This window comes from Dreissena polymorpha, chromosome 13, assembly GCF_020536995.1.
Source record: "Dreissena polymorpha isolate Duluth1 chromosome 13, UMN_Dpol_1.0, whole genome shotgun sequence".
In the NCBI taxonomy this organism is placed as follows: Eukaryota; Metazoa; Mollusca; class Bivalvia; order Myida; family Dreissenidae; genus Dreissena; species Dreissena polymorpha.
This window is the reverse complement of record NC_068367.1, coordinates 33,441,777-33,468,477: the sequence shown is the minus strand read 5'-3', so window position 1 is coordinate 33,468,477 and position 26,701 is coordinate 33,441,777. Positions and strand designations below refer to the sequence as shown.

General features: G+C 35.0%; 1 protein-coding gene across 1 annotated transcript; it reads left to right on the top strand.

The window, feature by feature from the left end:
• The first annotated feature begins 216 nt into the window (after positions 1-216).
• LOC127854564 (uncharacterized) lies at positions 217-8,765 on the top strand. The gene is made up of 3 exons (XM_052389628.1): positions 217-738; positions 6,026-7,768; positions 8,737-8,765. The coding sequence occupies exons 2-3, from the start codon at positions 6,031-6,033 to the stop codon at positions 8,763-8,765; spliced, it is 1,767 nt and encodes a 588-aa protein (XP_052245588.1). The 5' UTR covers positions 217-738; positions 6,026-6,030.
• Positions 8,766-26,701: the final 17,936 nt, after the last annotated feature.

Below are 26,701 nucleotides of genomic sequence, written 5' to 3'. Positions count from 1 at the left end.
AATTCCTTTACAATAACATTTTCCACAACAAAAATCGTCAGAAATGTTTCAAGATGTCTCACTACAATTTACGTTCTCGCCTATCAGCCACTCTACCGCCACAGTTGACGCCGCCAACATCCCCACCTGACGAGTCGACAGTTCCGGAGCAACCACTTCACCCATCAACTACCATATCAAAACAAGACACCCCAAAATCATCAAGTGAGTCAAAACCTTATTTACAAACTCCCGAAGATTTTGTTGCAAGTGAAAAACGTCGTAAAAAACAATTACGTTCAGATTTTCATAAACAATTAAATTCTATCAAAACAATCAGAAGAGTAACAATACATGACAGCCCATTTCAAAGTCACCCATTACAATCCGATGCATCAGACACCGAAGAAACCCAAGAAACAACACTCCAGCCATTAACGCAGGACCCGCCGAAGGAATCGCTGCTCGAGCCATTATCCAATTTCCGGTACGACCCAGTACCACCGCCATATGGTAATTTTCAGTGCCTTCCCGACGAACGACTACAGGATCCAATTTCCAGTGTTATTTCGCAGAGACCTAACTTTTTCTTAAATACCCCATCACCTAGTGTTAATAGTGCTAATTTTCCATCGCAAAGTGCTAATAGTGACAATATTAACTTACGTAGGCAGACGCCTTCCGCACCTGGCCACCCTCCAGCAGACGGGGAACGACCGGCGAGAAACTCCCATACCGCACAGACTTCAGACCCAAGAGGTACAATGTTTAAGCCAAACATAATTAAGTTAGCATGCTTTACAGGCAGAGACTATGATAGTTTACCAGCGTTTCTGGCAAAATTTCAGAAATTTTGTAGCATGAATAACATTGATAGGGGTGAGTACGCTAATGTTCTTCCATTTTACCTGTCCGACAATGCAGAGAATTTTTACAATAATCTAACCGAAGATATTAAATCTAATTATCAAGAACTCACCAAAGCACTTGCTAAACGATTTCAGACTAAAGAATTAGATTATCATCTAATTGCTATTAAACAAAGAGAAAATGAATCATGTGATGATTATATCTCGAGAGCATTAAAAATTTCTACTGATGTACAAGGCTTAGAAGAAAAAGTTCTCGTAAGCTTGCTTGTCAATGGATTAAGAGACAGTATTAAGAAAGATGTTATTTTAAGACAGCCAGAATCTCTGTCAGAACTGGCCAAATACTGTAAACTCTGTGACATGACCACGTCATTTTCAGTCAATGCTATTGACACAAAATTTCAAACGTTATTGGAAGAGATTAAAACCTTAAAAGCGGACATCAAAATTAAGGAAATTAATGCTTTACAGTCAACCCCAATACCAAATATACCGGTAGAAAATTCTTACGCTCAACAACATATGTTTCCAAATCAAATGCCATCTGTTCCTTACAGCCGTTATCAACAATTTCAACCACGACAAAACCAAAATTATAGGATGTCAGTACCGTTAGACTATCAAAGACCGCGAATAGTCGATAGATCCGTATCTAACCCACGTTTACAAGTACACAGACAAAATGCACAAAACCAAATTTGCCCCAAATGCGGATACGATTCTTGTAGGGGGGGTAGAAACTGTTTTGCATTCAATAAACGATGCAACAATTGCCAACAATTCAATCACTTCCAATCAATGTGTTTTCGAACTAAAAAATGATGGAAAAGACAGAGCAGTAGGTACCATTTTAACAACGCAAATTATTCAAAATTCCAAGTAAAACACGAGCAAATAAATAAAAAGGGTTTAATTAACAAAAGTACGCATACAACTCAAAATAAACAAAAACAAAGTATTAAATCTAAACGTAAAATATTAGCTTTAAAGGTAGTATCCACATTTTTTCATAATTCTTTACCAGGAACAATTGCAGATGTCCCAACAAACATTCTTTTGGATTCGGGCAGTAGTATGTCTGTAATCAGCAAATCATTCTTCGCCTCCACAAACATTTCGCGAAACGAATGCCTACCATCTAATCTCCATGTCAAGACCGCCATTTCTGATAATTCGTACAATGTAGAAGGGGTCATTAACCTCCCAATGCTAATTGGCAACACGCGCTTTGAGCACCCGTTTTACATAGTACAAGGCTTAACGAATAATGCAATACTAGGAGTAGACTTCTTTTCGCAATACGAGGCAAAATTAAATTTTGAGACTAATACTCTTGAAATAAATAAAGATAATATTACATGCAAAACCAATTTTATAACAAATGAAATTCACTGTATTCAAGCTAATAAAAAGATAAGACTTAAACCTCATTCATTTCAGAAAATACCTGTTCAATTAAAAGAATGTTTTTTGAATAAAGATTTACATATTATGGATGAAACAAATATCATGGAACTTGATTTATATATTACAGACAACAAAAATAAAACTATACAATTTCCAATTTACAATAACTCGGATACAGAAAAAATGATAAATAAATATGATATTTTAGCTTCAATACATATTTTAAATGAAAACGAAATATATGACATTAATAATTTAGATAAATGTAACGAAAGTGGAAACGTTAAGACGACAACCGAAAAAGAACAAATATTACATAATAAAATAGGAAAAGAATTTGCGAATAATCAGCAACTGTTCGATCTCTTAAAGCAATATCAAGATATTTTTAGTGATTCAGAAACAGATGTCGGCGCTGTTAAAAATTTTGAATGTTCCATCGAATTGATACCGAATGCTATACCTATACGTTCAAGACCATATCCGGTAAACCCCAAAACGAGACAAATCATTGAAGATGAATTAGAGAAAATGCTAGATAAAAATATAATTTCACCATCAACTTCAATTTGGAGTAGCCCTATTGTATTAGTTAAAAAACATACACATTCAGATGATATTTCACCAGAAAACCAACAAGAAAATAAACAATTATATAGGTTATGCATTGATTACCGACTGTTAAATAAAATTTCGAAGAAAATGTATTATCAAATGCCTACAATTGTAGATGTTCAAAATATGATCGCAGAGAAAAAGCCAACTATCTTTACTAAAATAGACATAAAACAAGCATTTCTTAATCTGCCCATGGCCGAAAATTCTAAAAAGTATACTGCATTTAATTCACCAACAGGACGATGTTTTCAATTTAACGTACTTCCTTATGGGTTATGTAATAGTCCCTTTTATTGGTCATTGTATCTTTCAAAAATATTAGGAGAATTCAATTTCAAAAACCTTCTATTTTTTCTGGATGACTGTATACTTATGAGTGACAATATTGAAACCCACATCAAAGAACTTTCTCAATTTTTACATAAACTAAAAGAAGCTGGTTTAGTAATAAATCTTAAAAAGAGTCATTTCGCACAAAAACGAATAACATTTCTAGGCACAGTATTTGAAGGAAACACTATTCAAATGGACCCTGACAAATTGAAAATAATTAACGAATTCCAAATTCCTAATAATCAAAAAGGATTAAAGAGTTTTTTAGGCATGACAAATTTCTTAAAACGGTTTATAAAAGACTACTCACACATTGTCGCCCCGTTAAATAGATTACTTAAGAAAGATACCATATTCAAATGGACCGAGGAACATGACAAAAGTTTTAATTATTTAAAACGGGCATTAATGGCAAAACCAATTTTACGATTACCAGATTTTAATCAAGAATTCACTATTTATACAGATGCTAGTACCTCCGCAGTAGGATTCATTTTATGTCAGGAAGATTCTCCAAACCGTCATCATGTTATTTTATATGGGGGTCGTGCTTTAAAAGATAACGAAAAACGTTACAGTAGTTGTGAACTGGAATTATTAGCAATCATTTACGCTTTGAGTCTATATATCAAATATACATGTCAAAATTATAACAGACAATAAAGCTTTAACATTTTTGCATACAGCAAAACACTCAAATGACAGACTATATAGATGGGCTTTAGAACTAGAAAATTATGATCATGAAATCATTTATAAAACTGGCAAGACAAATCCGAGCGATTACCTTAGTAGAATTAACTATTCTAAATCAGACACCCACGTTAAATCCAAGGAAAACATACATACACTTTCCAACAATAACGCACCTTTAACACCTCCACAAACCTTGGCACCAATACAAGTAACGCAAAATAATCATTGCTCCCAGGTTAACATTCTCACAAGAAAAATGCGAAAACAAACAATCAACACAACACCCACCAATCATCAACCAATTATCTCTGCTGACAATCAACTTAGCACCATTCCACCTGACAACAGTGTTATCTCAGATAATGATCACATACCTGGTTCACAACTCCAGACAGTCAATGACCGCAAACAACACGCGCACTTAACAACTAATCAACTAGACATTATAAACTTACAAGCTACATCAAAAGACTTCGGCGACATTTATGCATTTTTAAAGAACGGTCATTTACCTGATGATAAAGACTCAGCAAAACGAATTCCATATATAAGCACCCAATACGAAATAGTTGACAATGTTCTATTTCATTTTTACGAACCAAGATCTAAGAAACATCAAACTGAAAAAACTTTAATTAAACAATTAGCTTTACCTGAGTCATTAAGAAGTGAAATACTTTACAGTTTTCATGATTTAAATGGTCACTGTGGTGTTGATAGAATGTTTGCAACCCTCAAAACTTTTTATTACTTTCCAAAAATGTATCAAGCAGTTAAAGATTATGTTCAATCTTGTAAAAACTGTCAAATATTTAAAAGAGATCACAATTATAAACCATATCCATTACAAGAACCTTTTATTGCAAGCGCACCATTTGACATGTTACACATCGACATTGTTACGGTAGCAAAACAGAGCAAAGAATATAAATATGTTTTAAGCGTTATATGCGCATTTTCAAAATTCGCACTATTTATACCATTAAAAACGCAAAACACTATTGAAATCGCAGAACAACTTTATCATAAAGTATTTGCAATATTTGGACCGCCCAAACGTATCACATCTGACCGAGGACAAAACTTCTTAAGTGGTATAATGGATGTTCTTTATAAATTCTTTCAAATAAAGAGGCATCGAACTTCATCTTATCACCCAATGAGTAACGGAATGGTAGAACGGGTACACTCTACATTACTCTCAATACTACGTACATCGTTAAAAGACGAAAGCGATTGGCCTGATAAGCTTTCCAGTGTCCAATTAGCCTATAATTCAACAGTATGTCCGAAAACGACACAATACTCTCCGTACTACATTCTTTTCGGCCGACATATGAATAAACCCATCACTTCCGAATTATTTCCACCAATTAATACCAACCCTTCAATAAACACTTATGTTGAGGAATTGAAACAAAGATTTAAACTTATATGGAATATCACACAAGAAAACATAAATAATTCTCGTGACGTTATGCGTAAGTTTTACAATCGCAAAACTGCAATACGTCCATTTAAATTAGGAGATCTTGTTTTTATTAAACAAGAAAAAGTACCTTTAAATAAATCCAGAAAATTGTTTCGAAAATTTTCAGAGCAACCCTATTACATAACCAAAATATTACAAAATGGCACATATATTTTGAGAGAACGATATTCAAACAAAGAATTAAAAGTTCCGGTTAATATCAACAGATTAAGAAGATACCATGATGAAAAGGATTTACGTGATTTATCTCAAACATTCAAATTCCATGAAAAAGAAACTAATGATAACACAGAAAATCAAAACAATCCGCAAACCGTTACCGACAATACACAGCCAAATATAACGGCAACTGACAAACAAAATACAATAAATCAAAATGATACTCCACCAAAAAATTCAAACAAGAAATGGTACAAAGCTGACAAAATTTTAAAAACCAGAATTAAAGATAATCAAAGACAATATTTGATAAAATGGACAAACAAAAAGTATAAGAACAGTTGGGCAAATGACGAAGACACATCAGAAGCACTTATTAAACAATTTTATATAAACAAATCTCTAAAGAAAAATCACAAAAGAAAACGGTAAAATGATAAACAAATTAACTGTTATTTTTTTCTTTTAGGCAAGATGTTGGTCACACGATTCATTATACTTTTCCTGTCACTTGTGGGAGCACACAGCGAACAATTGCTGATGAACCATGGCGTTAAGTTCTCAGATCCAAAAACAATAAACTTCGTGAATAATGAATGGACGCATACTTTTCGATTTGATATGCCGGACTATCAATTCAATAGTGACATCGGTAGAAATTATTCATTGTGTAGAGACACTTATTTCTACGAAAAAGGATGTACCATTAGCGTCGAATTCAACACTCTAAGGATTTTAATGGAACATGATATACAATCTTTGTTACACAAATTTCGTAGCATGATTCCTACAATCTCAGATAAACGGAAGACACGTGAGTCACAACCCTTACTTCCCTTTATAGGACAATTAGGTTCAACTCTTTTTGGCATTGCAACAACGTCACAACTTAATCGATTACGCGATCATGCAAATAAATTGGCACAAAGAGTTAATCTCTTAACAAACACATTTACGCACGAATTCGGCGAAATGGCATCATTTGCAACTAATGTTCACGAGCATATGAAATTATTCGATGAATTCGTTGCGAATGCTTCAGCAGTCAGGCATAAAATTGTGGACGAAATGGAATCTATGTCAAATAAACATACAACTGCTGAAAAATTAATACTAGATGTAAATGATAAAATGATCAAAATAAGGTCACAGTTTGATAGGCTAGCCATAGGAATTGAATCACTGGGCAATCGTAAATTGTCGATTCATATAATAAACCCCGAACTAATGTCCCAAACGTTAACAGAAATAGCTTCGTCGTTAAAAATCAACTATCCGACTCATAAATTGGTCAGCACTGAATTGGCATTCTACTACAATCATGCTGAATTTATTTATGGACGCAACAATAACTCAATATACATAATGGTATTGTTTCCACTGACAAACAGTTTGGATAACGAAATTTATGAATTAAATTTCTTTCCAATTCCTCTTGACAATGATATAAAAAACAAAGATGCTAATGAATTCACATCAAAACCTAGGTATTTAATTTATAATGGGAAAAACCTATTATTCACTTTTCTTGATGAATCATTCTTGAGAGACTGTTTGACAGCAGGTTCAACAATTTTATGTAAACATAATATTATATTTGAAATCGATTTCAATACGAATTGTTTCGTAGAACTCTTGAAACACGGGGACAATGCAAAAACGAAAGATATATGTGAATATAAGATAGTAAGAAACGTCTTGAAACCAGAGCTGAGAATTTTAAATAGTTCTAAGGTACTTGCATACATGCAATCAAATTTAAAATTGGAATGTGTAAATCGTTCTAAAACAATAGATGATTGTAAGTACTGCATTATCGATGTACCATGTGCATGTAAACTAGTCTCAAAAAGTCAACGTATTGATGAGCAATTCACAAAATGTTTGACAAACGATACTACTGTCGACCAAATATATCCAATTAACTTACCGTTACTCCAACAATTTTTTAATAATACGGTTTTGGATAAATTGATGAAAAACATTTCGTACAATGATCCAATCAATGTATTATTACCGGTATTTAAAACCTTCGATCAAAACACACAGGATATATTAACTCGGTCGCACAAATTAGAAATTGACATGCAAACCTTTGTGAAAAGAGCAAAGAAAAACCAAATTGTGTACCATAGCCTAACAGAAGCAATGCTTAACGGTGAAATCTCAATTGAATCAGGTTTATCCACTTTTGATATAATTTTAATCATAGGTATATTACTCACAATCGGAAACACGCTCATGTTGATATTTCTTTCACGAAAAATTCGCATTCTATTAACTGCAATTACACTAATAAAACCAACAGCGGCACAACATCTTAAATACGACAATCCCACCACGCTATCACCACTTCAGGAATTTACCAACAGTCTTAATGAGTCTCTGAAATATGAACATTTTCTTGTCTTTCTGGCCATGATTCACGTTCTCTTGCTAATAACAATCCTTCGCAAATTGCAAATATTCAAACGACAACGTGGCACTCTTTTGATTTTACATGTATCAAATGGTTTAAATTGTATTGATATCAACATCGTCAGTTCGGTTTCTTGTCGATCAGAATGGATCATTGACTTACCTGTCACCCTGAACATAAACAGCATACGCTTTGGATTGTTTCCAAAACTGCTCATTAACACTACGGAAATTTCGGTTCGGAACGCTACAGGGGATATAATAATGGAAATACCATCTGCTCTGTCAATTGGCATTTATCAGTACATCAAACTCCGACAAATGCTCAACACAAACTATCACACTGAACTATTCTTGGTCCATAACGGAATTAAGGAACGTACATAAGCGAACTTCAACTGCAAAAAAAAAAAAAAAAAAAAAAAAAAAAAAAAAAAAAAAAAAAAATGGAATAGCATTAGTGGAATAGCATTAGTTATCACTTTGTCATCATCATATTTGAATATGTTACAACTTTGATGTCAAATTTTGCATGGATTTCAACTCTGACGTCAATTATTCAATGTTATATTTCATTTTTTTTTCCATTTAACCATTATAAATACTTTGAAGATTATTGAAATGATTTAATTTAATCTTCATTATTAAATACTACATTTTACATGTTTTCTCATATTAGATGTCAATCGTTACATACTTTAATTTTATTCATTACATACATACTTCAAATTTTTTTTTATACTTTCGCTGTTCTCATTTCAGGCGCACACGACAATACATCATTCATATAAATATAATGTGTATTTCATAATTGTGTTCTTAAATTTGTATTTTCATTGATACTCTATTGTATATATAATATCATTTTATCGTTACATTTTTGGTTCCCTATTGTCAATTTTACATTTCATTAATTTCATAAAATGGATATTGTTATTAACATTTCATTTTTTATATTGTTCTCTAATTATTTCAAGTTATTATTTAAATACAATGGCAACTCTTCTAGTAATTTATACATTTCCCTCCTTTAGATCACCATCAACTGCATCACATAAAATACTTTTTAAATACTTTTCCCAAATTAAGAAAAATCCATAGACGCACTAAAAAGTTACTATTTACCCACATGTTAAATAATCCTAACATTTCATTTTCAAGCTTAATTTTTTGCTATAGACTACTTCGACATAAATATACTCTATCTTCAAATGCTCGACCATCTACTTTATGAAATCCACCCCCTAAATTTTCAAATCTGCCAAACAATTATTTTAAGGTTCGGTTCAAAATCCCAAATATCCATAATAGCCCACAAAAGATTTCTTCAATCAAAATTTCTACCTCCCTCCTTATCCAATTTTTCCATTACAGACATCTTAAATGCAGATCTTAAACAAATCAATAACTTAATGACTCAACATTTTCGCCTTTACAAACAATCCCTTAAATGCCAATCGATCCCTATCGATTTTGACAACACATATTGTCGAGTTTGTCATGCTTCGCTGAAACACTGTCGTCCAAAATTCAAAAAACTTGATCCTCTTGTTCATTTATTCTTAAGTCGAACCCCTTGTTGCCATACACCCCATCATATCTTCTGCTCCTATGACACTATACAAAACGGATTCAAAATTTGTAAATTATGTCTTCATACTGTAAAATGTTTCAACTGGAAACTAATAAAACAGTATATGTTGGAACCCAAATGAACATACTAAACATAAAAATGTATAACTAAATGTGACTATTAAAGTCACCTATGCTAAACATTAACTTACAAACTTTTCAATTGTATAAATAATACTTGATAATTCTTTTGTTTTCCAACAAATACTAACATGTATATAGACTGCTTTGTCATTATTGTGCATTTCAATTACGTTGTACTTGATCTTTGTCTTATTGATGTTTCAAATAATGATCTAAGTATTAATTCTCTAATATAGTTTATTTGAAACCCTGTTTATATTTGTTGTTTTGTTATAGACACTTCAGGCGGAGTGTATATTTAAAGTTGTTGTATTTTCATTTACGATTAATGCCTAGTGTGTTTACGAATTCTTTTCCTATTATCTATATATTACATCTATTTCGATTGTTGTTAAATATGGTAGATTCATGTATGCATGCTTTAATATTTTACAGTTAAATGTTCTGGGATTGTTTAAACAGCAGTTAAATTTAAACAGCCCATATATTAGAATAGGAATTCTAATTAAAAAGAAGGAGGGGAAGATGTAATCCAATTAAAATCACAATCTTATGAAATATTTGTAATATTTAAATTTTCACTTTAACTTATTTAATAATTTTAATTAATCATAATTAATAAAGTTTTAATTAATTTCAATTAACAAAATTTTAAAATAATTATTGCATATTGTTTAAAATAACTAATGCATATTGTTTAAAATAACTATTGCATATTGTTTAGAATAACTATTGTACATTGTTAGAAATACTTAAGGAATTGCGCAGTTCATAAGCCCAGTTTTCACAAAACCACACCGGAATACTTTTTGTGCCAGGTGAGCTACAAACTCTATCATATTGATGTACTATAAGAAAACAGCTTACTAAGCTAACAAAGAATAGCACATTCCAATCTAAATTGTTTACCAAATCAAGAACGCAAACGTAAGCAATAGAAACTTCTGGAAAGTTCCATGACCAAGGGTTAACAACTTTGACCCGAACAAATATAAAAAAGTAGGTGAATCAGCGTACCACGTGAGACCACATAGGATCACGTGAGAAACGTATTAGGAAAAGCCTGATCAGGTTTCAGAAAGTTGCATCTGGAAGAATATTTAAGAAAACACTACGGGGGACTCACCACAGTGTTTTCTCGGATATTACAGGTGAGCTGTTGATACTTATTTATTTTCAAACCTAAATTATTGTTTGCTGCAAATAAATATATTCATACTTAAATTATTGTTTACTGCTTTAATTTGTTTCACCTACATTCAATGTAGAGTATTTAGGAAAGTTGATTGACTGCGCAATATCCAAATAAATATATATTGTGTATTAATGATAATTGCTATTTTATAAGTATCATATTAGTAAAACAAATAGTACTGTCTTCTCATAAATAAATAATTTCTTTATTTTATGATTTAACAAAATAATGTTAATGCCTGAAAACTGTTAGTGAAATTGAACAATATTCTGTGTGATTTATTAATATATATTAAGAATCAATATCGTTGCATATGTACGTATATATATCATAAATGATATTTATGCATGCAAATGTTTATCTTGTTTAATAAATTAACACAGTGTTTTCTCGGATATTACAGAGAATAAAATGGGCTGTTTACACTGTCGACTTCCTTGATTATTTACATCTATTATGGATTATAGAATATTAGCGCTTAACGCTAAGTTACATAAAATGAAGAATGGTAACATTTAATGCTAATTGAAAATGAAACACTACAAATACAACATTCACTAAGACCGTAATGGACAGAATAATTAACTGTTAAGAACTAAATAATGTATCGTACGTGAATAAAGATCCCGTTACCGATTACACTAGACGGAAATAATGAAAACTTCAAGGATATTGAAATTCCAAGTAAAAATACGTACGATAATATTATGTCTATATATATATATATATATATATATAGTAATAAAAAAATCCTATTTGAAAATTGGAGAAAAAATCCCATGGGATTTGTTTCTTATTTTGAGAGATTTATTCATGAAACTTCCAGAAACATCATATTTTATGAAATGATGAACAACCTACGATATTTTAATGCGTGAAGTCGTGTTTGTAAAAAATAAAAAAATTACATGGGATTTTTTTCACCCATGGGATTTTTTTTCAAATGGGATTTTTCAGTTTCGTAAGCAGAATAAGTTTCTTAATGCGAAAAACAACAATAAAGATAATAATAATTATAATTATGAATAATAAATTGAATAATATAAATAACATGAATATTTTTTAAATAATGTACAATTTCAGATTTATGCAAGTAGATCTTATCATTTCTTGTTCGAGCAGATGGTTGAGTCCAATTGGTGAGTGTGCCAGCTTAGAACCAGTATTAATGCATCGCAGACAGACAGCGCTGTCATACTGTACACACCGCTGAGTAACAATCTTTATTACATTTCATTTTGCAACAGAAAATGAACTCCGTAGTTAAATTGATCTTATATATGCCCTCTGCTATTGAAAGCGTGCACCACATTAGCATAACAATAAGTCCATGCAAAAAAATATGTGCAAATTCCATTTAAAGCTATATACACATTATAAAGGTAAGATGACCCGCGTCATGCGAAAATGGGTTTTATGTCATATGCGGCCAAAGTTGGTCCATCCTAGCTTGTCCAACCGCGCAGTCTGGTCAGGTTCTTCGCTGACTGATATATAAAGTCAAGCCATGATTCGTGGTCTCATATCCGAACTCGGTAGCTCCTGTGCGAAACTTTCACCGGAAACGACGGCACCGAGACGGGCGCTCGAACTTGGCGGATGCGCGTTATATGTTATATATAATAGTGCAATTTGTTTTTTCTTGCCTCAAATTAGTAAGCCCAATCAGCGTTTTATTGTGTTCTTTGCTTCTACTATTAACAAGAACTTCAACCGATACGAATATGAATTTTATTTTAATATGTTTATTTAAAGGTCGGAAAACCCATTGTATATTTACACTACTACTTATAAAACAAAGTCGGATTTTCAACATCTGTTTTCGGCATAAAATTGTTATTTCAAACCAGATTTTACGCACTTTACTGTACAAAATACCGTTAAGGCCACCGTGGTTACTCATAAAAATCCAGAGGGCGAGAATGCGAGAACGTGAAAGTACGATGACGACAGTGCGACAATACGATGGCGACAATGCGTTCGTACGATTGCGAGAACGCGCTAGTACGATGACGACAATGCGACAGTGCGACAATACAATGGCGGCAGTGCGATAGTACGGTGGCGGCAATGCGATAGTAAAGTAAAGGTAAAGGCATGCTTTTATAGTCTGATTACTCACTATGATTCAATCGACTTTGACATTTACCCCCCGATCACTGGGATTTAAGTCGTCCGTTTACATATGGCGCACAAGGCAGCCACGGCACATTGATTTATTACCCGCACGGGTCATATCGTACTGTCGCCGTGGTATCATCGCAATGTCGCCATCGTTCTATCGCTTTGTCGCCATCGTATTGTCGCACTGTCGCCATCGCATTTTCGAATTGCCGCCATCATACTATCGCGTTATCGCATTTTCACCATCGTACTATCGCACTGTCGGCTGTCGCCATCGTATTGACGCACTGTCGTCATCGTTTTTTCGCACTGTCGTCATCGTATTATCGCACTATCGAATTGTCGCATTGTCGCCATCGTACTATCTCACTGTCGCCATCGTATTTTCGCACTGTCGTCATCAAACTGTCTGATTGTCGTCATCGTACTATCGCGTTCTCGCATTGTCGCCATCGTACTATCGCATTGTCGCCATCGTATTGTCACACTGTCATCATCGTATTGTCACATTGTCGCCATCGTACTATCGCGTTCTCGCATTCTCGCCCTCTGGATTTTAATGTGTAACCACGATGGCACTAACGGTATTCCGTAATACTGCCAAAGCACAGTTTGATTAGGTCACTCCCAATGCTCAAATCTCTATGTCTATTTTAGTAACAACACAATGTCTATGGAATGGTATTTAGGTAAAAATAACATTCGTGGTGAATATTTACATTATGACTGATGCTTATTCTAATTTGCTTTATGACAATTCCAACATGCTTGTTGTCTATTCGTTTATACTTGATGATTGCTGCAACATTACATCATTCATGATGAATATTTACATTATGCGTGATGTTTATTCTAACATGCTTCATGACAGTTCCAACATGCTTGTTCCCTATCGGTTATACTTGATGATTGTTGCAACATGCTTGGTGACTATCCAATGTTTGTGTGTTCATTATTCCTTAAACCAGTCATAATCGGTTTTGCCACGAAGCGTCATTAACAACGGCAGTTACCAACAGGCAGTAAGCAGAATGCAACTAAGCAGAATGCAAGTTACTAAATTATGACAACAGGTGGTGCGCGTTTATTTTCCGTATGTTGAATAAATTACTTTTCGGAAAAAAGCGATAACATCCGAATCATTTTGACTAGTAAACTGCATAAGCTGAATTAGTTCCCTTTGTTTTATAATCTCCATTCAACTAAATGCGTTTATTATTGCCATGAAGACCAGTAGGCCTACACAATGAATTGACTGCCGTGAATGTTTTTGATATTTGTAAGATGCAATTGGCACTCAAGAAATTATACATGTATTTTATTCAGGACATAACGGGCTGATGTGTTGGAAGTGTGGCCCATCCCTAGTTCAAATAATTACAGTAGACGTAATCCACCGATGTGGATTGTATATCGACCTCATATTTATATTTATATATATTTATAAAGTAGCCCAAACCCTCATTGCCACAGACCTGTGTGTGAAACTTGCAGATTTCTCTAGTCTGTTTACCAGGCTATAATTACAATGTTTATAAACACATATTTATCATTTTATGATTATATAATGTCTGTGGTATAAATTGAAACCTGAACGTTACAAGTACTTGTGTCTAGTACACTGTGCCCCAGATAAGCTGCGTATTTCTTTCTTTCACCCTATTAAAATGTTTTAAAACGCAAAGAAATACGATACCATGCGTATTGAAAACGCAAACAATTTGATTTTTACGCCAATTCGTCAAATTTGATGCGTACGATGCAATAGCTTCAATCGAAAATGCTTTGCTCGTTTTCGGAATTTTCTCTTTACTTTGGAATTATTATCATAACACGGCGACGCTTTCATTCAGCAACCGCACGGATAACGGAGCAGTCAAAATTATTAAAACGCTATGCGGACTAGATTTCACAGTTAAATAAAGCATCTGACCAAATAATTGACGAAGACATAAATGCGTTTTCAATCTGACATAATTCGTCGCTCATTGTGCATGTATTTGTAAAGCTTCTGTACTTTCAGTTTCTATTAGGATGCGAAAATGTTTAAGAGAGGTTGAAAGACGTCCGCGATTGTTGCGCCAAAATATCAGTCGATTGCAAACTTTTTCGAACCAAGAAAGAAAGAGCCAATAAGTGTAGAATAATTCGTGTTATCGATTTTTTTTAAGTTTAAAGTTTATATTAAGGACAGTTTCAAGGATTAAAGATGTTATGAAACTTCAGTTTATTAAAGTTAATTATGATAGTTTACAGTTTTATTGAATCAATACAAGTGTGCAGCTTCAACAAAAGTAAAGCAGCAATGATTTTAAGGTATGCATTTTTATAAATCATTTCACCCTATTTCAAGAATGAAATCACCATATTTTTCAAAATCGATGGGTGAAAACCCTATTTCCCAAATAATTATCTGGGGCATTGAGTACAACTATTGTATTCCTCGTTGAGAAAACAATTACTTCTACTACATGTATTAAAATATCATATAACATAATTTTCAATCAAGTTGAAAAAAATTAATAATAAAAAAAAATGTCATATAAACAGGTCTGTCATGAACGTTGACGTCGCTCTTGGTTACCAGAAAAATTCCCACGCACGGATTTCAACCGTCATTGTTTACAATCAATTAGGTGCATAAGTACTTGAATTTGTATATCGTTTTTAAAGGTGTATGTCCAGCCACAGGTGGTTAGCATGTGGCTATGATAATAATTAGTGAAAACATCTTTTGGAATGATAAATAATCATACTATAACGAAAAATCAACTTTTTCTTAAAAAAAAACATTTCACTATCAAATATATATATATATATATATATATATATATATATATATATATATATATATATATATATAACAAGGTATCCAACTCGAAATTATCCGAAAACGGGGTGCATCGTTTTAAACAGCAATTACTTCATCAATTTTGCAGCTATTTTCACGATCTTGGTCTTATTCAACGCCTAAATAAATTTCCTCTCTGGAAATGTATATGTCTTGCAAGATTTTTACAAATACTGGGTCAACATTTAAGAAATAACACGATACACAACTCGCGTGACCCAGTTGTGATAAAATCGCTGCAAAATTGATTTAGGAATGGCTGTTCAGAACGATGCACCCCGTTTTCGGATGATTTCGAGTTAGATACCTTGTTATATATAAAACGATAGTGAAATTTGTTTTATAGAAAAGTTGATTTTTCGTTATAATATGATTATTTATCATTCAAAAAGATGTTTTCACTAATTATGATCATAGCCACACGCTAACCACCTGTGTGTCCAGCGCGTGTGCCGGGAGAACAGGGCTTAATGTATTTTTTTGTTAAGCTCTATAATATTCATATGTATGAAAAAATGTCGGTGAACATTAATGCGGTGTTAATTTTTGAAAATATTGAGGCATTCATTAATTATGGACTTAAAACGGAGCATCAATCCGCATTAAAAATATACCGGGCATATTGCATATTAGATCGGACACGTGAAATTATTTCGAAAGAAAGCAATAAAAATTTCAATTATACATGAGTAAGTCTCGCTGCGCACGATTACGCTCTTACTGCTCGTATATATTTGACCCTTATGAATCTTGGCAAATACCTAGTGTTTTATTTTGCTTAATCTAAATTGTGTCATGCATCTTTATGTACTTAAAACAGCATGACCAACATCCCTTTCATATGTGAAAAAGATTGACACGAAATACCTACCCATCTATAATAAAGTTTATATGTGCACTTCAATTTTATAGTTTTATAGTATTTTATGTGGTCAAATATAAAAGTACTCTAGTAAATTTGAAATTATGTTATGGATTTCCTCTCAACATACATGAAGAGTTCCAGATAACTTTTTCAGCAAAATCTTGGTTTACACTCTATAAAAAAATCCAGCCTTAAAGTCTATTATTACTTCCTTTTTTTTTCAGGTAAGTATATTTTTTGGCACATCCGCATTTAGGTTTATAGTCTAAGAAGAGCTCATGACAACTGCCGGGTTACAGCAGACTTTTTTCGATAAAAGGAACAGATAATGGAAAACGTTCGGCTTTTCGACTGTTTTACAGACGGTCTGTTATTCATAATAACGTTAAAGTGCTGTTGATTTCATAATTGTAATGAGGGCCTAGACGAGTGGGAACTCATTGATAAAATGTTAACATTATATGTATTGATATTGAGTTTTACGCATGATCACAAATTGTGAATTCTTATTTTATTTTTCCAATGTGTAACCGTACGCACAGAATTTAAGTCTACTTTTTTACTAAATTTAATTTTTTTTTTACGACTTTAAGCGTCTTATCTGAAGCTCTGCATACGTGCATTAGTAGCATATATTGAAATATATCCATAGAATTTCTTTGGTTATTGAAGTTAAATTACTGTACAAAAATTATGGTTAGTCATTAACCAAAAAAAAGTTACGTCTACAAACACGCGGTTAATTTCGGTTCAGTAGCAAATATCTTACAAAGGGGCGCAACTTCTCCTATAACATAAAATTTCCGTTATCCGCCGTAAATTTCCATAGTCATCCGTAGCATTTCGGAACGACTGTCAATGGACATCATTGTATCATGCATGATTGTATGTTGCTTTGTGCTTGTGTGAAACTCACATCTTGCCATCGCGTTAATTTATTCAACGCATCAATATTTGATTCCACTATGCACTGCGCCTATTACACAAGTCTCTCTGCACAAACAAACATACACATATGCAGCATGCAATTAACGAACAAGAATGTTGCATTTGTATACCATCAAGCAGAATGTAAATAGACATTGGACATCAGGCAAGATGTAAGTGTCATCAAGCATGAAATGGTGTCTACATACAAATTGAAAGTACCATCAAGAATCATGACACAGTCACAAAGAAGGATGTAATTTTTACCTAAATACCCTTCCATACATGTCGGCACTGTGTGTTTGCTTAATTTCACTAAAAAACGTCTACTGGTAAATCTTACAAAAAAGTGATATATAAGACAGAGTAGCAATTTTTTCGGCGTTGCTGTTTAACGTCAAATTTGGTCTTTCAACGAACTTCTTAAAAGCCCATGGAATTTTAATGAAAAAGTTTCCCGCTATTAGGTCCGAATGAATTAAATCAAATTTTGCAATTGGCAATTTGATAGAAATCCCCATAAAACATTGCACATAGCTTTCTGAAATAAACAGACAACATTGAACGCATTCACGATATCCAACAGCTCTCTTTGCAAAGACCTATCTAGTGTTTCTTGGCCGTGTAAGATCTATAATTAGAACATCGTCACATAAACATCTACTAATAGAACAGCATATTTTGGGGAATCAGTTTCAATAAGAATATAAAACGTTCATTTTAAATTGGTAATTTGACATCTATTTTATCTTGATAAACCAATAAAACAACTATATATTTTATCTACTGTGTTTGATATTTGTTCTTTATTTTGTAAATAAATTGCGAATGAAAACATGTTTAATTAACTTTTTTACGCGATCAAAAATCTTCAAAGAACGAACAATTTCGAACATGCAAATTGTAAACGCTGTACTGGTATATTGTTTATACATAGACAAGCGGTAGTGAGTAAACCGTCCCTCATGAACAGTTGTTTGTATGTACGCCTTTTCACCTCGACGACAGGAGTTCGATTCCTGCTACCGACGCATTGTTTTTTGTGTGGTCACCATGCCGGACAGTTTTTCCCGGATAATCCTCCACAGCACAAGGCCGTATAAAAAATTAACAAGTATTTCAGTAAAAAAATAAATAGCTGGAAATTGCAGCTACCATTCAAAATTCATCCCAACTGTCGACCGGCTAAGCCTGTTAGGTAGGAGTGCTGGACACACTCCGGGTCCCAACATTATGCAGCCTCAAGCGCGAATGGACCTCATAACCTTGGACATACAAAAAAAAACTATTGGTGCAGCCTGGCCGCTGATACTTAAAAAAGGAAACAAACATGAGTGCACTTTCATTTTAAAGACATGTATTTAATACGATATTCTTACAGAAATTACACAACCACCTAAGTGCACATGTTTGATAAACCATTCGTGTGTTAGATATTGATTGCTGATTTCAGCATATATAAGGTCATATCGCGTTGGTTACTTAACCTAACCATATATTGCTGGGCGAACCCAGGTAGTCAAGTGCTCTTACGATTGAGCTCACCTGGTCTGGCCATGTGCTCATACCCACTTTCGAGAATCATCATGAAAGTGTTTCCATACTAATTGAACAGACATGCCTACGCGTATTGAACTTAAATAAACAAACAATATTCAACTAGATAAAAACATATCTCCATGTCCATGGGCATGTGGAATCACGTCCGAACATATAGCACTGAAGAACGTAAACAATCAAATAAAATTAGGGTACATGTGTTAATAACGATCATGTCATGGTTTGGTTATATCTGCTGAAACGTAATTTAAGTAACTCACAGACCTTTTATTGTAAAGGACAGTTTTACGAAAAGTGGTATAGAAAAATAAACGCCGATTATCTTTTTAAAGATATTTCATGTTTGTTGTAGTGTCACTTAAATTCACTATTTAACTATGCTACACAGAAAATAAATGAGCTGGCCGATTATTTTTAGCACATGCCGGAAATACATTTTGGTGACCCCAAAATTGTATAATTGTTTATATATATAGCATGATGAAAACGTAATATATTTTTTCGTTCTTAAATTAAAATTTTAAGCAACGTTCCATACTATTATTAAATTCACGTTCACATACAATGTATATTGTCATTTATTTTATGTGTAAAATAATTAAAAATACGACGTTACTTGGCAGACTTGTGTCTGACATCCGCCAAGTTCGAGCGCCCGTCTCGGTGCCTTCGTTTCCTGTGAAAGTGTCGCCGAAGGAACGCTAACGTGCCCGTATTGGCCAAGTAACCCTATAATGGGAGCCTGAAGTCGCACCTATCTCCCCGATTATGTGTCCGAGAGCAACAAAACTTGACAGACTTGTGTGGCCCGGTGGGCCACGCATCCGCCAAGTTCGAGCGCCCGTCTCGGTGCCTTCGTTTTCGGTGAAACTGTCGCCGAAGGTACGCTAACGGATCAGTATTTGCCCCGTTACCCTATGATTGGAGCCTGAAGTCGCACTTATCTCCCCGAGTATGTGTCCGAGAGCGACGAAACTTGACAGACATGTGTGGCCCGATGGGCCACGCATCCGCCAAGTTCGAGCGCCCGTCTCGGTGCCATCGTTTTCGTAAAAAGTGTCGCCGAAGGTACGCTAACGGGCTCTATTGACCCCGTTACTCTATAATGGGAGCCTGAAGTCGCACCTATCTCCCCGAGTATGTGTCCGAGAGCGACGAAACTTGGCAGACTTGTGTGACCCGGTGGGCCACGCATCCGCAAAGTTCGAGCGCCCGTCTCGGTGCCGTCGATTCCGGTGAAAGTTCCGCCGAAAGTACGCTAACTGGTCCATATTTACCCCGTTACCCTATAAAGGGAGCCTGAAGTCGCTATTATCTCCCCGCGCATGTGTCCGATAGTTGACGAAACTTGGCGGCTTGTGTGTCCAGGTGAGCCACGCATCCGCCAAGTTCGAGCGCCCTTATTGATGCCGTCGTGACCGGTGAAAGTGTCGCCGAACGAACGCTGACGGGCCCGTATTGGCCCCGTTACCCTATAGTGGGAACCTGAAGTCGCACATATCTCCCCGAGTATGTGTCCGAGAGCGACGCAACTTGGCAGACTTGTGTGGCCCACCACATCCGCCAAGTTCGAGCGCCCGTCTCGGTGCCGTCGTTTCCGGTGAAAGTGTCGCAGAAGGTACGCTAACGGGCCCGTATTGGCCCCGTTACCCTTTAATTGGAGCCTGAAGTCGCACTTAACACCCCTTGTATGTGTCTGAGAGTGACGAAACTTGCAGACTTGTGTGACTCCGTGGGCCACGCATCCACCAAGTTCGAGCGCCCGTCTAAACAAGAATTATATTTAAACATATATATGCCGTTATTGTGAACATGTGAGTTTAAATTACACAAGCATTGAGATATATCCAAATCGACTGTTATCATTCGTATTATTCCGTCACCGACCAATATTTACCGTTTTGTGGTTGCAATTAATTGTCGTATTTCGTTTTAGACGGCGTTTCCGAGAGCATATTCACGGAAGAAAGACGATAGATAAAATCTACATGATATGAAATCATACTAATTTATTATAGAGCGAACATTATTATATATATTTAAACACTAACACATACTTTCTCATCAATAAATTAGGGTTAGTTTTTCGAGAGAGAAAAATACAAAGAGCGTGCCACTACGTTATTTGATGCCATTAGCGCTGGCGCTGTCTCACAGACTTGGCGTTATAATTTAGTTCACGTAATCATTGCAAAACGAAATAAAAGAATATAATAGGTATACAATGAATCAAAATTGTATCGTACCGTAACGGAGAGTTTTGATCTTGGTGATCGTGTTGATCGTGGAATGTCAGTGACCGAATTGGCATGTGTTCGTTTGCGGTTGCAAAAAAAAAGCGGAAACATAGAATAAGCAAATTAAAAAAACTCATTTTGTTCTCAGCTGGAACGCTCTTAACGGACCTATGTAATCGTAAACGGGTGACACATGGACTTTTGTATCGGGAATAGATCACAAAGCAATTTATCTTCACGGATTGACTGACATCACATCGTACCAAAGTCTAAACTTTCAAATATAGTCCACTATCAATAATGTGTAGTTCTTTAAAGATATCACGGCAGTAGAAACATAGCACTTTAAAGCGACCACAGTCTGGTACATTTGGTCAATTGTTGCGTCCGTGGCGGACAATACATTTTGAAAAAGAAAGCGTACAATAAAGCAAACACAAAGTTATTTGTAAGCTTGTTTTAATCTTAAAAAATACATAATCGACAGTCATTCCAGTCAAATACAATACTTTAACAGTCAGCACTCTAGAGATCAAAATTGCGGATAATTATATTTAATTCAGGGATATCAAGTTTATCAAGTTCGAATTCCGGAAAAATTAGCCGGTTGTCTGGGGCATTAGGTCCCTTACAGGGATAAAAGGTAAATCCCCGTCCGAGCCGTAGCTAATTGATTTATTGTAGTCTTTCTAGTTGCAATTCCTGGTGAGTGCAATGCGGAATATTACAAACCAGGCCATCCGTAACATAGCATGTGCATCTGCCATTCTATAAAAAAATGTAATAAAGAGCGTCGAAAATAAATTAAATCGACGAACGATACCGTATCGGAAAATGAACGTGCGAAAACAAATTGAGATAACGTCTTTTGCAAATGAAATGAAATATGCATATCGTTTGACCTAAGAAAATTAAAACCAGTCACCGGTAATATACCAAATGAGCAATCAAGATATAATTTGGTTTTTAATACGCTATTGCAGTGATCTAATGTGCTAATCGATCATTTAAATTTTCAAAAGGCGGATATTTGCAACATTTGAAGATTTTCGGAAAGTAATGAATAGGTTTTCGTCAGTAAATATTCATGTCCGTGCCGGCCGCTAATTTATCAGAATCAATAAAAAAGAACCAGGAAAAATCGGTACCGATCGCAAATTTCCGGAATTCCGATGAAGCTTCAACATTATTTGTTCTCAAATGATCGCGCACTCGAACGAATCTGTCCCTAGGCCTGCAACTCCCTTAAAATCTCATAGGACGTACATTGGTTTCAAAATCTATCATTGACAACTCAAATCATATTTCCTGAATAGTTTGGCCTATTGACGTCCCTGTAATTATAACAATGGTCTTTTGGATAAAAATTGCTATATTGTTCCAATATAATAACAGTTTAAAATAGTTAACGGTTTTCATTTAATAAAATGATTAAGTCATATTTGAGGTTTCAGCGATTGCCAATATTTTGCTTTTGTTTCTCATAAGCATACGGTGCTTGGTATCTGCTATTGACTCCTATGTAGATTGCATATATTACATAGCCCTTACAGCGGCCTAGCGCAAATATCTGCACTTAGCCGCTAAATAGATTTTGTTTTCGCATTAATTTAAATCAAATCTCATTATCATAATCAAAATCATCATCATCGTCGTCGTCAATCATGCAAATTGAATTGGTCAAATACTGCATCTTAGACGGATAAATAAAATTGAAACCATTTTTTTTTCAATATTATCAACATTATTATTTAGTTATTAATACATAAAGCAGCAAACTCTATTAATCAATAAGATTTGATACAAGTCATAATTAAAAAGAGAATCATCCGAATTCACTGCGAAAATGAGCTGAACGATAGGTTTTACGGTTGTTGAAATTGTTCATGATGATAACGATGATGACGATGACGACGACGAGGAAGAGGACGACGACGATGACAATGACGATGATGATGATGACACTGATGATGATGATGATGATTACGACGATGACGACCATAACAATGTTGTTGATGATAGTTACGGTAATGCTGCTGCTGTTGCTGATGACGATGCTGCTGCTAATGATGATGATGAGGTGGAGGCGGAGGAGCAGGACGAGGACGAGGACGAGGGCGAGGATGACGACGACGACGATGACGATGATGATGATGATGACGATGACGATGATGATGATGATGATGATGATGATGATGATGATGATGATGATGATGATGATGATGATGATGATGATGATGATGATGATGATGATGATGATGTTGATGATGTTGCTGCTGATAATGATGATGATAACGATGAAAACGATGATATTGATGAAAATAACGATACTGTAAGTAGTTAATAAAATCATTAATTGTTATTATAATACAAAAGCAAATGCTAATGGATCTGTATCCGCAAGGCGGTCAAATGAAAACTCACTTGGTATAAATGTGAAAAATTGAATCAAAATATCATAATGCGGAGTTTTAAAATGTGTTCAAATCTAGCGAAATTGTTGCAGTACCTTTCTACCGAAACCAATGCTTAGCCCAGTTATTTTTAAAATAATTTCAAAATACCACGATACACGTCAATTGGCTAACAAATACATTTGTAAGTTTTACCTCACTCAAAAACAGTATTTATTGAAGACAGGGTGTCAACATTGTCCGAGTTTCATCAACGTAGCTTTAGTACCTTACCTTTCCGTTTGATTTATCGCAGGATCCTGGGTCCGCACTCACAGTCTTTTAACGTTTCTGCATTAAAAAAGATAATAATTGTTGTTTGTAATAATCTTTTACAGCTCATAAAACCATGTAAGTCCTTAATTCGTAGAGTTTCAGTATGATTTCATTTATATAAAAAATAAAGACGGTTAACATATTTTATACACACATATATTAGCAGCTATACGCCATATAACATATGACATAATATATATTATAAATCAAAGCGCTGAAGGTGCTGAAGTTGTTCGCTGTTGTCGTCCTTGATTAGATTGTTCGCATTGCATATCCTAATCAGTGTGCACAGGCTAATCTTATTTGGCGTGCATTAAGCCCCGTTTTCCATGACAGCAGCCAATGTGTACATATTTCAATGATAAACACTAGACTGGCCAATGACGTTTTACAAGCTGGTATATACATTCACTGCTAGAGCAGAATCATTTGTCGTCTGCAGCAGACAGGCAGCGGTAATCGTTCCTAACAGAGTGAGTTGTGGTTCTTGCCGTACTTAAGGCTTCTAAGCACATACTGATTTGCATTTATTGCCCAATCTCCTGAAACGCCGATTAATAAAGTGCGATAAACCGCCTTTAAGCACTTGGCACATTAACAAATAGGAACATTCCACACCTAACTCCTAACCGAGAACCGCCGTCTTTAAGCGCGAAACTATTACCCGAAATTGAATACCGCCAGAAACATCAATCAGCTCACTTCGATATAATATAATTACAATGTATTCATTTTGTCCTAAGCAATCTAATAAATATACCGAAAATCCCTGCAATTACAGTATTAAGTAAAACATCGGTCCTACATAGTGCCTCAGAAATGCGAGAGCGCCACGATGATTGAAGAAGATCAAGTAGCACAGTATATGCTCTTACACTTCTAAGGTATTATATGAACACCATATATCCGTACCAATATCCATGTGAATACATACTAATAATAATTGATTTTTTAATCGCCATTGGCTTGAAAATAAACGTAAATACATACAAATAAAGACCAATTTGAAGACTTTAACATTTTATAATTACCTCCCCTGCAATAGAAAATATATATGGAAACTCGAATTCTATTGACTATTGAATCTCAATATATCTTTCTCCGATTTTTTTCTGGTGGAATTCATCTTAAATGTAGCTGTATATCCGCATATTATTATTTACGTAAGAGTTATAAAAAGGCATCCCAAAAAAATCTCGCGTTTTACTTGAATAAATTACCTCCCTTAAGCCTATCGGAATATCAAAAATACGTATATAATTTATAAACAAAACGCGTTCATTGCATAAGTGATAATAAAGCGCCTGCCCGTGCCACTCGTCCACCAAATACTTACTAAATATAGTACAACGTATCTACAAGCATTGCGACTAACTCAAACCTCAGTAAATAAGTAACCATGATAAATATACATTTAGGTAATTAAAGAAAAAAAAACATACATATACAAATTTACATGTTCACTGTCTGCCGAACCCGACTATAGCCATAAGAGGTTTCCCCGGGCGGGCCACGGATGACGGGTCTCATTGACGAGCGTCATGTGGCTTGCCCTGCTCGGACTGAACCTAACGGTATTATCACGGCCCGTGCATAGCAATAATATGACAACCGACCTATAGTTACCCCATCACATGACATAGCCGACGGGCCACAGCGGCGAGCGCCATGGGACCCCTTGGTCTGTGCCCTGTGAGGACGCCATGGACGGGAACGGACAGCCATACTGCATACTAAAACACAGTAAACCAACAACACCACTCTTTGATATAACGAAGGAAGGGTACGCTTTCGCAAATATTATGGTCACTCAGCCTCGATAACCACTATGGCTTAAAACAATATAGATGCATTTTAAACACCCCCATTAATAGCCATTAATCAATCGGGTTAACAGTATCCGGATTCCGCGAGACCGACCCCGTGCTGTCTTTTTTTCCGCTGCATCCAGCACGCAGCAACCGACAACGACGTAACAGTGGAGTGCACACAGACAACTCACTTCCACGAACTACCGGAAGCCACAATAAGTGCGCACGTAAGTAACAGTGCAACCCCTTCAGGTGTATATAGCGTACCATTGTTATAAGACCATCTTTTTGCCATATGCATAATAATAAAATATGTTGGTCGGAGCGTGCCGGCTGGGATAGAGAAACTATGACTCTGCCGACGCGACCCACCCAAGATGACCTAAAAATGAGAGGTGAAGGTAATTATTTTATTTTGTTTCTCTTTGTATTGCAGCGAGGAGAACAGCTGATTACATCTCATTTGTACACTAACCATTGTATCTGCCTCTTCTAATGTACCTATGTAGCCGGATTGCGCCCTCAGAGCGCCCAACACCAACACAGATTACGCTACTCTCCGGTCAAAACACAATACTACATAGAACTGCTGCCTTTGTCACCATATTATCAGAATCATTAACGTGCGCGCTCTCGCTAATACCAAACCATTATAACCTCACGACCACAATGGCACTGTAGGTGTTCGCTGTTGTAAAATGTCGTCTTTGAT

Bases quoted from the DNA above. Each gene is read 5' to 3' on its own strand.
- LOC127854564 (XM_052389628.1), top strand. From the start codon at position 6,031: ATGTTGGTCACACGATTCATTATACTTTTCCTGTCACTTGTGGGAGCA. The intron at 7,769-8,736 runs GTATATTACTCA...TTCTCATTTCAG, and splicing joins TGATATAATTTTAATCATAG to GCGCACACGACAATACATCA.